Here is a 15418-nt window from a genome sequence, read left to right on the forward strand (position 1 = left end):
CCTACTTGATTGCGAATAATGATTGTGTTGATGTGTTCTTTTATTCAGTTTATGAGAATTTTATTGAGTATTTTCCCATTGATATTCATAAGGGAAATTGGTCTGAAATTCTATTTCTTTGTTGGGTCTTTGTGTGGTTTAGGTATAAGTATAATTGGGGCGTCATAGATGTATTTGGGTAGTGTTTCATCTGTTTATATTTTATGGAATTATTTGAAAGGTTTTGGTATTAGGTCTTCTTTGAAGCCCTGATAGAATTCTGTATTAAACCCATCTGATCCTTGGCTTTTTATGGGTTGACTTGTAGTGATTGCTTCTATTTCTTTAGGGGCTATGGGACTGTTTAGATGGTTTATCTGGTCCTGATTTAACTTTGGAACCTGGTATCTATCTAGGAAGTGTTCTATTTCACCCAGATTTTCCAGTATTATTGATTATATGCTTTTGAAGTAGGATCTGATGATTCTTTTGATTTCCTCAGTTTCTTTTGTTATGTCTCCCTTTTCATTTCTGGTTTTGTTAATTTGAATACACTCTCTGTGCTCTCTGGTTTGTCTGGCTAAAGGTTTGTCTATCTTGTTGATTTTCTCAATGAGCCTTTTCCTGATTTTGTTGATTCTTTTTATAGTTCTTTTTGTTTTTACTTGGTTGATTTCAGCCCTGAGTTGATTACTTCCTGCCATCTACTCCTCTTCAGTGTTACTGGCTTCATTTTGTTCTAGAGCTTTCAGGTGTGCTGTCAAACTTCTAATGTATGCTCTCTCCAGTTTCTTTTTGGAGGCACTCAGAGCTATGAGTTTTCCTCTTAGCACTGCTTTCATTGTATCCCATTAGTTCAGATATGTTGTGCCTTCATTTTCAATAAATTCTAAAAAGTCTTTAATTTATTGCTTTATTTATTCCTTGACCAAGTTATTAAGTAGAGCATTGTTCAGCTTCCATGTTTATGTGGGCTATCTATTGCTTTTTTGGGGTTTTCTAGTATTTTTTTTCTTATTTGCATTTTCTTTGATGGCTTTGTTAATGTTTTCTATGGTGACTGTGATGATCTGATAAGATGCATGTGATTATTTCAATCTTCTTGTACATAATGAGGCCTGGCTTTTTACTGATTATATGGACAGTTTTAGAGAAGGTAAGACGGGGTGCTGAGAAGACAGAATGTTCTTTTGTTTTAGGATGAAACGTTCCATAGATATCTGTTAAGTTCATTTGGTTCATAACTTCTGTTAGTTTCACTATGTCTCTGCTCATTTCTGTTTCCAGGATCTGCCCATTGATGAGAGTGAGGTGTTGAAGTCTCCCACTATTATTGTGTGAAGCGTAATGTGTGCTTTGAGCTTTAGTAAGGTTTCTTTTATGAATGTGGTTCCCCATGCATTTGGAGCATAGATATTCACAATTAAGAGTTCATCTTTGTAGATTTTTTCCTTTGATGCATATGAAATGTCTTTCCTTGTCATTTTTGATAACTTTTGGTTGAAAGTTGATTTTATTCAATATTAGAATGGGTACTCCAGCTTTTGGGGGGAGACTGTTTGGTTTGCAAAATACTCTTAGGCAGTGTCTGTCTTTGTCACTGAGGTGCTTTTCTCGTATGCAGCAAAACGCTGGGCCCTGTTTATGTATCCAGTCTATTTCTCTATGTCTTTTATTGGGGAATTGATTCCATTGATGTTAAGAGATATTAGGAAAATGTGATTGTTGTTTCCTATTATTTTGGTTGTTAGAGCTAGAATTATGATTGTGTGGGTATCTTGGGTTTGTTGAAAGAAAATACTTTCTTGTTTTTCCTAGGGTGTTGTTTCCCACATTTTCTTGGAGTTTTCTATCTATCATCCTTTATTTGGATGGATTTGTGTAAACATATTGTGTAAGTTTGATTTTGTCATGGAATATCTTGATTTCTCCAAGATAAGAGAGTTTTTCTGGGTATAGTAGCCTCGGCAGGCATTTATGTTCACTTAGGTTCTGTATGGTATCTGCCCAGGGTCTTCTATCTTTTAGAGTCCTTGGTGAAAATTTTGGTGTAATTCTGAAAGGTTTGCCTCTATATGTTAGTTGACCTTTGTCCCTTAATGCGTTTAATATTTTTCTTTGTTTTGTGCATTTGGTATTTTGCTTATTTTGTGATGGGTGGAATTTCTTTTCTAATCCATTCTATCTGGGTTTCCGTAAGCTTCTTCTATGTAAATGCACATATTTATTTTTATTTTAGGGAAGTTTTCTTCTATTATTTTGTTGAAGATATTTACTGCTCCTTTAAATTGGGAATCTTCGTTCTCTTCTATACCTATTATCCTTAGGTTTGGTCTTCTCATTTTGTCCTGAATATCCTGGATATTTTGGGTAGGAGAATTTTGCATTTTCTTTGTTGGCTTTGTTAATGTTTTCTATGGTATCTTATGCAACTGTGATTCTCTCTTCTATTTCTTGTATTCTGTTGGTGATGCTTACATCTATGACCCACAATCTCTTTCCTAGGATTTCGATCTCCAGGATTGTCTCTCTCTGTGATTTGATTATTGTTTCTGCTTTTACTTTTTGATCCTAGATCGTTTTGTTCAGTTCCTTCACCTGTTTGGTTGTGTTTTCCTGTAATTCTTTAAGGGATTTTTGTGTTTCCACTTCTAGGGCTTGTACTTGTTTACCTGTATTCTGTATTTCTTTAATGGAATTATTTATGTCCTTCTTAAAGTCCTCTTTCATCATCATGAGATGTGATTTTAAATCCAAATCTTGCTTTTTTGGTGTGTTGGGATATCCAGGACTTGCTTTGGTGAGAGAACTGAGTTCTGATGTTGCCAAGTAGCCTTGGTTTCTGTTACCTACTTTCTTGTGCATTCCTCTCGTCATCTGTTTATCTCTGGTGTTAGTTGGTCTTGCTGTCTCTGACTGGATACTGTCCCTCCTGTAAGACTGTTAGCCTGTGATCTTAGGTATGTCAACTTTCCTGAGTGAATGGTTATCTCTGGGAGGGATTTTTGTATGTTGAGAGCTGGGTCATAGGGCTAGCTGTGGGGCGCTGGTGGAAACTTGAAGGAATCTGTCTCCATGTACTTTGTGGTTCTTGTGCCCTGTGGTCTCCTGGTGTGTTTCTCTTTGGCCAGTTATTGGAGTAAAAGTGTTGGTCTCACCTATGAGCTTAGAAGTGACAGCACTTCTGGGAGACCAGCTCACTCTGAGCAATATTTGGGAAAAGAAATCGGTGTCACACAGTTATTTCTGGGGCCCAGATAGAGACTGTTACAGGGACTTTCAAATTTATGAAAGATGCAATGTCTTAAGGCATTTGTAACTTAGCAATATTTCCTTATCAATCCTCTGAGCCACAGAATTTTGTATTATTTTTATATCTGTTAGCATTAATTCTTCTGTTATAGCATTTACAGTTTAGGGGATTTCTTTAGTTTTGAACTTTTGAGATAGTTTCCATAAACATTATATGAGTAGAAGATGTGAAAGTGACTTCTTGAAATCCTGTCACATGTTAGAAATATATATTAGGTTATGATCTTAAGTGATTAAGGTTTGTTATTACATTTAGGTTAGGAGATCTCTTAACGACATTTTTATCTACCACATAATGAAATACTTTGACTCATTCAGCGGAAGTCTGACTCTGTTTAGTGTAGTCAGATTTTTAATGAGAAAAGTAGAAAATGCCAACAACAGGGAATTTAGGGGCTTTCCTGCCTTTAACTTGCTAAAATACTAAAGCACTGCCATTGCATTCTATGGTATATATCATAAAAAGGAACTCATTTTTGTAATTTAATGTCCATAATTAATAATGCAGTTAACCCAACTTGATGGCCAATACTTCGTTTGGTCAAGTTCAAGTTTAAACCCATAGTAAATGGGCATACTTTAGGACAACGTGAATTATGTAAATTATATATTTTAGTAGCTTTCAAAATTGCATTTTATAGCGATCTGGAGTCATTAAATTTTACCGTATTGAAATATATAGTTTTATGAAGAATGTGCTTAAGTTTACACATCTAAAACTACCAATACATTTGAGACAAGGAATAGGTTTCTTGGGATGTTAATGTTGAAGAATGAATAAATTAATGTGTTTGGGATATGTAATCCACTACATAAGAATATCTAATGTCAGGTTTGTATCTCAAATCAAAACCTCTTCAACTGTAAATATTTGTGAATTCATTTCTGTGGAATACTGTTAAATAGTTTTATGTTTTTATGTAGGATAATTTGATGGCAGCTTTTTCTTCCTATTTAACAAGATTATGATTAATATTACTTTCATCAACATTATTAGTGTGTGGGGGGGTTGTGTGTGTGCATGTGCATGCGTACACACACCAGAGTAAAGTCATAGAGGTCAGAGGACAGCTTTGTGGTGTCGGTTCTGTTGTTCTACCTATATATGGGTTCCAGGGATCAACTTCAGATCACTAGCACTATGTTGCAAGCACCAATACCATCTGAGACATCATCTAGGCCCATATGCTTTTCCTATTTAAACAAACAAACAAACAAAATAAGCATCAGGAATTTCAAGGAGTATCTTTAAGAATACACTGTAAATGTAATGAAAAATAATACCCAGTCTACAAAAAGTGAAAATGTTATACTACAAATGGTAAGTTCAACAGGATTGAGTAGTTGCTTATGCAAATATATCACCTTGTTATAATATTCAACATAGCAGCCACTACACAGAAAATTGAGACAGTATATAATCAGTGCTCATCTAGAAGATACTTTTCCACAATAACAGAGTTGTCATAGCTGTACATTGATAAGGTATTGACTAGTCAAAAATTTACAATGTTTAACTACAAGTATACAAATATTTCTTTTGTTCTTTAGAATGCTTTATATTCTTTTGTCTTTTATGTAAACTCAAATGTGTATGTAATCGTTTCTTATTGTTGACCATATGACGTGTAACTGACCTAATTTATATCATGTTTCTGAGGAAATTAACTGCCTGAGATTGAGTCTGTATTATAGTATGTTGAGTGAAATTTATCTTTCCTATTGTTGGATATGTGAGATGATTTTGAAATTCAAATAGTTGATAAATAGCGAAGTATTGTGTGCCTTATTGTATTCAGATAGTGGAGAGGATCTTGAATTGGTGCTTGTTTAGCCTCAGGTAAAATAAATTGTGACAATTATATCCCTAACAAGGCACTGGGAAGACTATTTGACACCTAATTTTTGAGCATTAAGCATTTACATCAAGAGTCTGTTACTTTGCTCCACACTTCAGCACATGTATCTGATGATTTAGGACAAGTGTAAATCCAGAGACCTACACATTCAAGAAAAGTACAGCTGATAAATTGATAATGAATTAAATATATGTGCAGCTATTACTTAAAAAACAGGATCTGTAGGCTTTAAGAAGATGACTGCATTCATGGTCTAAGCACTGAGTGTAGGTTGCTGGAACTCTGTGAAGAATATATTAGAATCCTTTCAAACACTGTTCCTCCTCTCCCTTCCCATCTGGTGTTAAGAAGAGGGAATGTCTATAGTCATTAAAGAAAAAGCAACGCATAACACTGCTTCCTCTCAGAACTATAAGCAATAATGCTGAACATTACACAGTAGGATCTAGATTGAACATTATATTTCTATAGAATAGTGTAGTAAACAATACAGATATAAATCATATTAATGATCATATAAATATGTATACTGCCAAATCTAAGTAAGAACAAACAAATTAACTGCTTCTAGAAAGTATTGAAGAAAACACAAGTACACATTTATAGCAGTTTGGTTAATTTAGAGATAACTGTTGGATAGCATGCAAATTATAATTATGCTAAAATTTATTTATAATAAAGCAGAGATATATGTTAAAAGACAAGCAGGTTTAGTTGACAAATTAACGGCTTTAGTGTTTCCATTGCTCTAAGGAGATATTATAGCCAACGCAACTCTTAGAAAGGGCATCATTTAGTTGGGCCTGCTTACAGTGTCTGAGGTTCAATTCATTATTATCAAGGTGGGAACATGGCAGCATCCAGGCAGACAAGATGCTGGAGAAGGAGCTGAGAGTTCTACATCTTGATGGGAAGGCAGCCAGGAGATGACTAGCTTCTAGGCAGCTAGGAAGAACATCTCAAAACCTACCCTGATAGTGAAATGCTTCTTCTAACAAGGCCACACCTACTCTAACAAGCCTAAGCCTCCTAATGATGCTCTCCTCTGGGCTAAGTACGTTCAATCCACCACAAATACCAACTAGAAGCCAGGGGAAAATATCTAAACCGGATTCTGTTGAGAGGAACTAAGATCATGAACTATGCAATAGTTTCAGGTTTGACTACATGGCACCTATTTCCTTGACAATCAATATATCACAATAATGGGGGTTGATAGTAAAGGTGTAATTAGCATAAACTCATTTAATTAATATATTTTACTAATGTTCATATTTTACTAATTTGCTTTATTTCATTCCAGAAAAGGAACTATAGAGTATTAATCTATGTGCTTCTGAATACATACTTTTTCTAGATAAAACCTTCACTTGAAACTGCAGTGAAATAATATCTGACATCCTCTTTTAAATGTGTAAATAAGGAGTCAGAAAAGTGGCTAGTTAGTTAAATTACCTTGTTGATAATCCTGAGCATGTGAGTTCAATCCCAGGATCCTCTGTGCTAGAAAGAGAAAAGAAACCCCTCTATCTTGTGCATGACTGATTTCCCCAGTCATGCCATGACACATTCTTGCTCACACACAGAGTATAGAAGCAAATGTAGTAACAAATACAATGACATTATCATGGAAAATGTGTACATTTCTACAATGTATAATCAAGCTCCATAGCATAATATTTCAAAAGAGAAGTTTCAGCACTTGGATAATCCCTTTTTAAATTTATAAAATCAGGCAAACACAGAAACAAAAAAGAACAACAAAGGGGCTCTTTAGATTTTTCACAACTTTGTGGTAGAATTGATCTGAACTCCATGCCTCACTTAAAATCTTCACAGAGCCACAAGCAGACTGTTACCATGGTATTGACTCTACACAGCCTTCATTGTGTATAGATAAACCAATTTATTTGGCAGAGGCACTAGTTTTCGACCTGATTTAACCCTAACTCATTGGGGGGATTTTTTGTTGTTGTTTGGTTTTTAAAAAATCTTCACAAGGTCTCTAAGTGAGTTAAGTTTCAGTTCAGTGTCCAAAACATTTGAATTAGTCAAATAGATCCTTCAATAAAACAAACTCTTTAGCAGAGCTATATTCTGGCCTATTATTTAGAAAAGTAACACCACATGTTAGATGAAGTATGATTGTACTATTAAAATAATTTTAAATGAACATTATTGAGAGGATGATACAAAATATTTTGCATATACCCAAAATATCATTTACAAAAATATAAAGAAATGGATATCTCTAAGCAGTCATCAAATGCTAAATATCTCCTTAGCTAGTGATGAGATAGCATATAAGAGTTCCAATCCTCTGTATGGAGATTTTTGTCCTTCTGGGAATTGAACAGATCTTGTGTATGTGCTTGTAATTGTTCTGAGTTCAGTCATGCAGTATTTTCTATAGAAAATCTAAAGCAATACAAAGGCTAATTTTAAAAGCCAGGGTTTATAGTGGTTGGTGCATAGTTTAGATTTCATGTTGCTAATTCAAAGTATTTTTATAAAACGTGTTCACATTTATTTAAAGAAAGGAATGAGCTAAAACAATAAGAGATTATACTAAAAATCTTATAAGTGCTTGCTGGATACTAATCAAGAAGGGTTTTTTTCTGTACATACAGGATGGATGGAGATACCAAACCTGAACTATATCGTTCCAAGTGTCCTATGACACTTGAAGGAAGATATGCTTTAAATAAATTATAAACAATATAATGTTAACATGTCCATAAAATAGGATGTCATTAAAATTGGGTCTTGATCCTGTGAAAAATATGAATGCTTTTAAATATATTCATGAGTAACTATAGAATAATATGACTTCTATCAATTTTGATAATTTCTTTATAAAATGGTCTCAGAGGGTGTGGTTGAATTTGTTATAGTAATTGAAAATTGGAACTCAAATGTTCGTGAAGTCATAGACTGATGTCTTAAATGAAAATATAGGTAGACTTTATGTAAAAGCTGAAGACTGTCAAATTTCAGAGAAAAAAATGAGGAAGAAGATGCACATGGTAAGATGAAATATTTCCATATAGGAAGAAGAAAGTTTTACATATTAATTATAATTTTATCTGTAAGGAAGAAAACTATGCACTCCCAAAGAAAGCTAGAGAATAAAAATACCTCAGAATTCTGTAAACATTGGAAAATCCTTTATACAAATCCTGTTGTGAGTCCAAGTTTAAGTTGAAATATATTTATTGCATAATTATGGACTTAAGGCCCACACTGATATGGTAAAGGCTTCCTTTGCAGTTCTGGAGACTCAGAAGTTCAAGGAGTTTATTTGAAAAAAATGTTCCTATGACTTGCTAAATAGGAACATAAAGAAAAGAATTTGGCCAATAAAGAAGTTAAATTCACTGAGTTGAAGTTATTACTATAGACAACTGGCCTTCAGTCCCACAGAGACCTCTGAGAAACAGTGTATTAAACATTCCATGGTTGTTCAACTGAGAGGCATCATTTTAAAGATACTTAAGAACTCTAACAATGTTCTCAGATTTTCTGGGGTTTCCTGTTCATTTCCCAGTGAAAACATATAGGCAAAGACGACAAATTTTACACTGAGCCAAAACCAAAGACAAATAAACGTGAAATCTACTTTCTTATACATACTGCTATTGAGCAGGAAGAAATGTTGGTAGGAGTGCACTGGGCTCTGTGGTTATTAAACTGACAAGAACCCTAAAATATTAACTTAGTGAATGAATATAAATTAATCAGGAATGCACATTTTTCCTCCAGGCAATAGGACTCCATATTTTAATAAAAATTGGTAATTAAAAGAGGAAAGTTGACAAATGAAACAGATGGATTTTAAAATGTCAATAGTATTCCACCGTATGCATGTATTTTAATCCTTTCATATAACAAGGGCCATTTACTTTGATTCAATAGCATGTAAACTTTGTTTAGATTCAACATTCAGAGTAACTTCAATGATCCCAGGGGAAAATGTTTTGAAATAACTAGGTAGATGATAAGGTATTTGTTACAGCAGAATAACATTCACCAAAATTTAACAGACTCAACCAACAATGAGGGTTTCTTATAGCCCCTGTGTTGGCTAGTTTGATGTCAACCTGAAACAAGCGGAGTCACCTGAGAAGATGGAAGCTCAGCTGAAAAAGTACCTTGGTTATATCTAACTGTAGGGAAGCATATTGAGCATTTATAAACTTAGCAACTTATGTGGGAAGTTGTGATCTATTGTGTATGATGCCACCTGGGTTGGTTGCCCTGGGTTCTGTAAGAAAACAGGGTGAACAAGTACTGTGGAACAAGCCATTTAGGCTGTACTTCTCTAAGATCTCTGTATCAACTCCCACCTCCAAGTTGCCTATAATCAGTATGCTTGCAGGGGCTGGGGATTTAGCTCAGTGGTAGAGCACTTACCTAGGAAGCGCAAGGCCCTGGGTTCGGTCCCCAGCTCCGAAAAAAAAAAGAACCAAAAAAAAAAAAAATCAGTATGCTTGCCTATAGCCATATCTAACCTAAGCATTTTCTCAGCTGAGGTTTCCAGATCTCAGAAGTATAGCCAAACTTACTTCCTCAGTCAAATTGCTTTAGTTTCATTGTTTCATCAAAACAATAGTAACCGACCAAGACAGAAATTGGTATACTGAGCATTTATTTGGTTCTTTCTATTGTTAGTTGGACCAGTAACTTCAAGTCATGTTGAGATATTTTGGAAGCTAAAAGATGAGTATTCACACAAATATAACTTTGTACTTCTTTATTGATAATGGAGAGTTACTCAAAGCACCATAACCTAGTTGGGCTTCTTGTGCTATAACTGGTGCTCCAGAATGTGTTCTGCATGAGGAAAGATTATAGTTTACAGGTATTTGCTAAGATCTTACTTGGATTACTCTTACTGATTTCCATTTTTTCTCTACCAAGTTGCATAGACAAGTCCACATTGATGGTTTAGGTAACATGTGAGAACATGAATATAAGAATGGTGGTTTAATTGGTTGGTGCAAACAGTGTGGTACTTTTTGGTTATTGTAAATATTTTTCAAAAATAGTCATTTGGAGTGGTGCAGGAGCAATGCTTTCAAGCAGAGTCTAGATATAATAGCTTGTAGGAAATGATGTGCAGATGATTGCTGCATTTAGTTGAATAAAATGGACTCCATGATCACAAGAATCAAGATGAAAGTTGACTCCAAAGTTTGAATCTACTTAACTAGAGAGATGGTGATTCTATTAACAATAATAGGAGCATCAGATGAGAAGGAGTGTGGTAAATGTGAATACATTTCTTTTCTTTCCATACAGAAAAAAGGGATAATAAAGAAATAATGAGCCTTATTCTTTGCTCTCTTAGGTTGGATGTCGATATAACTGAACTTCACAGTTGGATTACTCGTTCAGAAGCTGTACTACAGAGTTCTGAATTTGCAGTCTATCGAAAAGAAGGCAACATTTCAGACTTGAAAGAAAAAGTAAATGTATGTTCTGCTTCAAATCTTATATTTCTATTTTGCACTGCTTTCTTTTGTTTCAAATATCGGTTTTATAGACATTGAAATTAAAGCAATAAAATAAAATGATGTTTAATATATAAAATAGTTTAGATAACAAGAAAAACAAAATATTTGCCTAGAAAAATCTAGTCCGAGTCTGCTACAAGAAGGAAGGCTTTTCATTTTCTTTAACTAAAGCAATATTTATAAGTAAAACTTTAGCCAATCTACTTATGGTGACTCTTCTTCACAGATTGTTCTTGACCTTAGTAAGTTAATAGAATAGATTAGTGCAAAACATATTACAGTATTGTTTGATAGCATAATATAGGATGCTGTTTATGCAGGATCAAAATATAGTTTTATAGTAATCAATACCTGTCATAAATAATAACGTATTTTTATATGAAAGATATCTATATATTGCATCAACTCAACTAAAAGGTGCATACCTTTTATTTTAGTATTTATTGTTAGTAGTAGATATTTTGCAAAATTTACTCCCTTATAAGATTATACGTTTTGACCTTCACAACAGGATTTTTCTTGACTTAATAAGGAGCTGTTATATCTTCTGGGAAATTATCAGTGCTTTGTTTTCTCAACTTTAACAATTATAAAACATTCATTTTTAGTATGCAATTGACAATATTTTCTAAAAGACTTTCTAAGAATCAAGAAAAAGAAAATGAGCATGCTTCAAATAATAAATATGAAATATTTTTAGTTATAACATTATCACTTGCAAGTGCATGCCTTAGCATTTAAGTTCTGACCTAGAAAATCTATTTACATGATTGCAAATAAAATACTACCTCACATATGAGCTCTTGCTTTACCTTGGACATAGAAATGCTGAAGAACTACAACCCAAAAAGATATTTCGTGGTAACATTGTGTATTGTTTTAAGGATGCCCAGGGAGCAAAGACAATTTTTCATTTTCAGAAATCAACATTATTTATATTTACAACATAATTATTTTGAATTTCATATTAGATGTATATGAGATATGATTTTATTATCATCATAATAGACTAAGATAAATAGTTTCACATAAGTATAATTTTATTATTAATGTTACAATTTTGAAATTAAATTAAGTATATATATTTTAAAATATGTTTTTCATGATTTTGAAATAATTCTTTTTAAATAAGATTTTTTATTCTTTGAAAATTTCTTAATTTTAGAGAGATCAGTTCCTCAGCTTATCATTCTCTCACCTTCACCCCATCACTCTCCCAACTAAATGTCCTCTTTCAATTATTATTAAAATTATTAAATACACTCCTAGGTTCCATTTGTGCTGCCAGTGTGGACCTTGTGTTGAGCAATCAAAAAGAGCATGGACAGTCTATTAGCAGGCAATTCTGAAACAAAAGTGACTCTCCTCTATTTAGCAATCATCAACTGCTAATAGCTGCACTGCTAAGTGTGGGGTCTTGCTAGCCCCTCATCTACTCATGCTGTAGCTTTGAATTTCTTAATCTTATGCAGGTAACCACAGATGCTGTAAATTCACCTGTGTGAAATCCATGTGTGGTCAAGAATTCTATATCTCACAACTCTCTCTTCCTCATCCAATAGCTCTTATGTTCTCTGTGTTCACTCGTCTATGAGGATCCCTGATGCTTGCATAAGGGAAAGTTAATATAGATGATTCACACCTGAGTGCTCATGGTAACTGACAATGACACTTTGGTCAGATATGTGTCTCTGCCTTAATTATTATTCACTACATAAAGACGTTTCTGTGACCAAAGTTGAGAGAAGCATAAATCTGTATCTGAAAAATAAGGAGAGGTCAGTTTCCAGCGTGATCATTTAACATAAAACTATTAGTATGTTCTACCACAGAGAAGGTGATATTCTAGGCTTTGATTTTACAGTACAAAACATGAAATACCTACAATGGAGCAGTCAGTCAAAAAGCATTTGGCTACCTCTAGAATTCTCATCCCACTATTAAAACTTGCATCAATGGTTAAATATGGCAATCATGTTGAAATTATGGGTTCAGCACTAAGTGTCTTTTCTTTCCTGGTAGCCTGCATAGAATGTTCTGATGCCATGCAAGTTAAGCTTTTGGGAAGTAGTTTTCTAATCATTCAAGTTTGATTTTGCTATGTGCTATATGTAAAGGGAGTGGAATTATCAGCAATAGAATTTTAACATCTACTTACTATGGAGACAAACAAGATATATGCCAATCGTCTGTGTTGTTAAGATGCCTCAGGACCCCCCTGACCATATTTATTCCTATGAGATATTGCTGCCTGGCACCCAGAATTTCCATTAGTAACCCTGTATCATTTGTGGAAAGATTTGATCACCCATGAAAGGCACTTTTTAATATTTATAGCTTAAAACCTGAGGATTTCTCAAAGGCGTCTTCATGCATCTTGAATTAATATATTCTGCAACATCCACTATCTTCTGTCCCCCCTCCTCTTCTCCAAACAAACATTTAGCATACTCTCCCTGTTCTTCCATGTAACTTGCATTACCTTTGATAACTTTGGATTGGAAATCATAGGTGGAAAAAATTCAGGGAGTAAAAAATTGCCTAGAAAATGTTGCCATCTATGTTTCAGAGTTTACATGATATATTCAATAGATAAGTATGAATTACCTTAGTGATTTAATTGATTGAGATTTTTATTTATTTGATTTGTAGTTTTCTGAATATCATCTTATGTCTGTGTATTAAAATGGCTTTAGTCAAAATGAAAATGGAGTTCTACAATTTAGGGAATATAAATTTTCCTTTTTAACTATTTACAAGGGAATGGGGGAGAGAATTTGGGAGACGGGGTAAAGGGGATAACATTTAAAATGTAAATAAATAAAATATCCAAGAAAAATAAAAGCAAAAATGACAATCAATAATGTCAGCATGATAGACTGAATATAGTAAAAATGTACAATATTCTATAAGACATTCTCTGCTACATTTCATTCACCTCTCTCAACTTTGAGTCTCATTTTCAGAAATAACAGCATTGTTCTAAATTGACCACTAAAATATGACATGGAATGATATGCCTAGAATTTGCCTTTAAGCTAAATATATTGTACATGCATTAAAGACTAGGAAGAGAAATGATGTGTACTCATGTTCAGCTCATGTGTACTTTAATTTTCTTGATTTCCTCATTTGTCAGTTTATATAAGTAATTTTGAACTCAGGGGAGGTCTTTCTCATGAAAATGCATGGTATTAGTAGAATCATTGAAATCATTTAAAATGATGATGATGTATTACTTGCTTTTATTCTTCTATTGCTGAATTTCTCCTATGTCATTTTATACCTAAAATGTTTTTTGTTGAAATAATATCGTAAGTTATTGCTCAGTACAGTTTCACATATTTTGAACTATGTAATTTTTAAATTGCAGCATAAGTTTATTTTCTGTATTGATATCTTTTTATTCATATGATTACCAAACTCTTATTATTATATGTATAGACATAGGATAATAATATTATGTGGGAACTGCTAGGCAGAGAAAATGGAAATATTTTCCTCACACTTAATGACTATTGTCCACTGATAAACTCGATTAATTCCTTTATCGTCTGAAAATTTGTTTCTACTTAAGCTTAGAACAAACTACATAACATTTTATTGTATCATTTTTATATTATTTTCTTATTGAAAATTTGTCAGTACCTTCAAAGTATTTTCTATGTACTTGGATATTTAATATTAGTTATCTCAATACACATCTGGAATGATTTCCTGTATCCTTAATCTCATATTTGCCTCAATTCACTTACTTACATATAATTACAGTATAGGCATTATTATTGCTCAAAATCACTTTCTATCATCATCATCATCATTATAATAATAATAATAATTGTAATTATTATTATTTACATTTCAATTTCAACTTTGCTTCCTTCCTCTCCTTCCATTTGCTCCCCTTTCCTCCCCTCTACCCTCTGCTCTCTGCTCTTCCCCATTCATTCCTCCTCCATTCCTCAGTTTTTACTCAGAAATGAGCAGGCTTCCCATGGATATTAAACAAACCCAGCATATTAAGTATCAGTAAGACTAAATGCCTCTAGTATTAAGGATGGACAAGGAAAGACATTATGAGGAAAAAGGTTCCTAAAGCCTGCAAAAGGATCAAACAGCCTATGCAGCCACTGCTAGGAGTCCTACAAGGAGATGATTTTACACAACTGTAACATATATGCAGATGGGCTAGGTCAGTCTCATGCAGGCCCCCTTGCTGTCTACTGAGTCTCTGTAGCAAGCCCCTTTGGTTTGTTCCTTTCGTTTCTCAAGAGAGAATTTCTCTTTGTCACCCTGGCTTGCCTGGACCTCACGCTATAGACCAGACTGGCTTGGGACTCATAAAGGTATACCTGCTTTTGCCTGCTGAGTGCTGGGACCAAAGGCATGTGCCAAAACCACCCAGCAAACTGTTTCTTAAATAACACATTTTATTTATTTTTTATTTTACTTTTTAAAAATGTATTTTTTTTATTCTTTAATTTTTTTTTTTTACATTCCAGTTGTTACCTCCACTCCTGGTCCTTCCTCTGACTGCTCTGCATCCCATACCTACTCACCTCCCCGCCGCACCCTGCCCCTTTTCTAAGAGGATATTCCTATCCCTACCCACACCCCATCAGACCTCCCCACTCCCTGGGGCCTCAAGTCTCTCAAGAGTTAGGTGCTTCTTCTCTCGCTGAGTCCAGACCAGGAAGTCCTCTGCTGTATATGTGTTGGGGACCTCATATCACCTGGTATATACTGCCTGGT

The 15418-nt window shown here is 34.0% G+C and overlaps 1 protein-coding gene across 8 annotated transcripts in view; it reads left to right on the forward strand.

Annotated features, from left to right (window-relative positions):
• The window catches only part of Dmd (dystrophin), a 2349574-nt gene that overhangs the window by 901729 nt on the left and 1432427 nt on the right, over positions 1-15418 (forward strand). For all 8 annotated transcript variants that reach the window (XM_087599109.1, NM_001370876.1, XM_087599108.1 and 5 more), the window contains 1 exon segment: positions 10501-10624. In XM_087599109.1, coding sequence (XP_087455235.1) covers positions 10501-10624 — 124 coding nt within the window.

Source organism: Rattus norvegicus, chromosome X (assembly GCF_021556685.1).
Source record: "Rattus norvegicus strain SHRSP/BbbUtx chromosome X, alternate assembly SHRSP_T2T, whole genome shotgun sequence".
Lineage (NCBI taxonomy): Eukaryota > Metazoa > Chordata > Mammalia > Rodentia > Muridae > Rattus > Rattus norvegicus.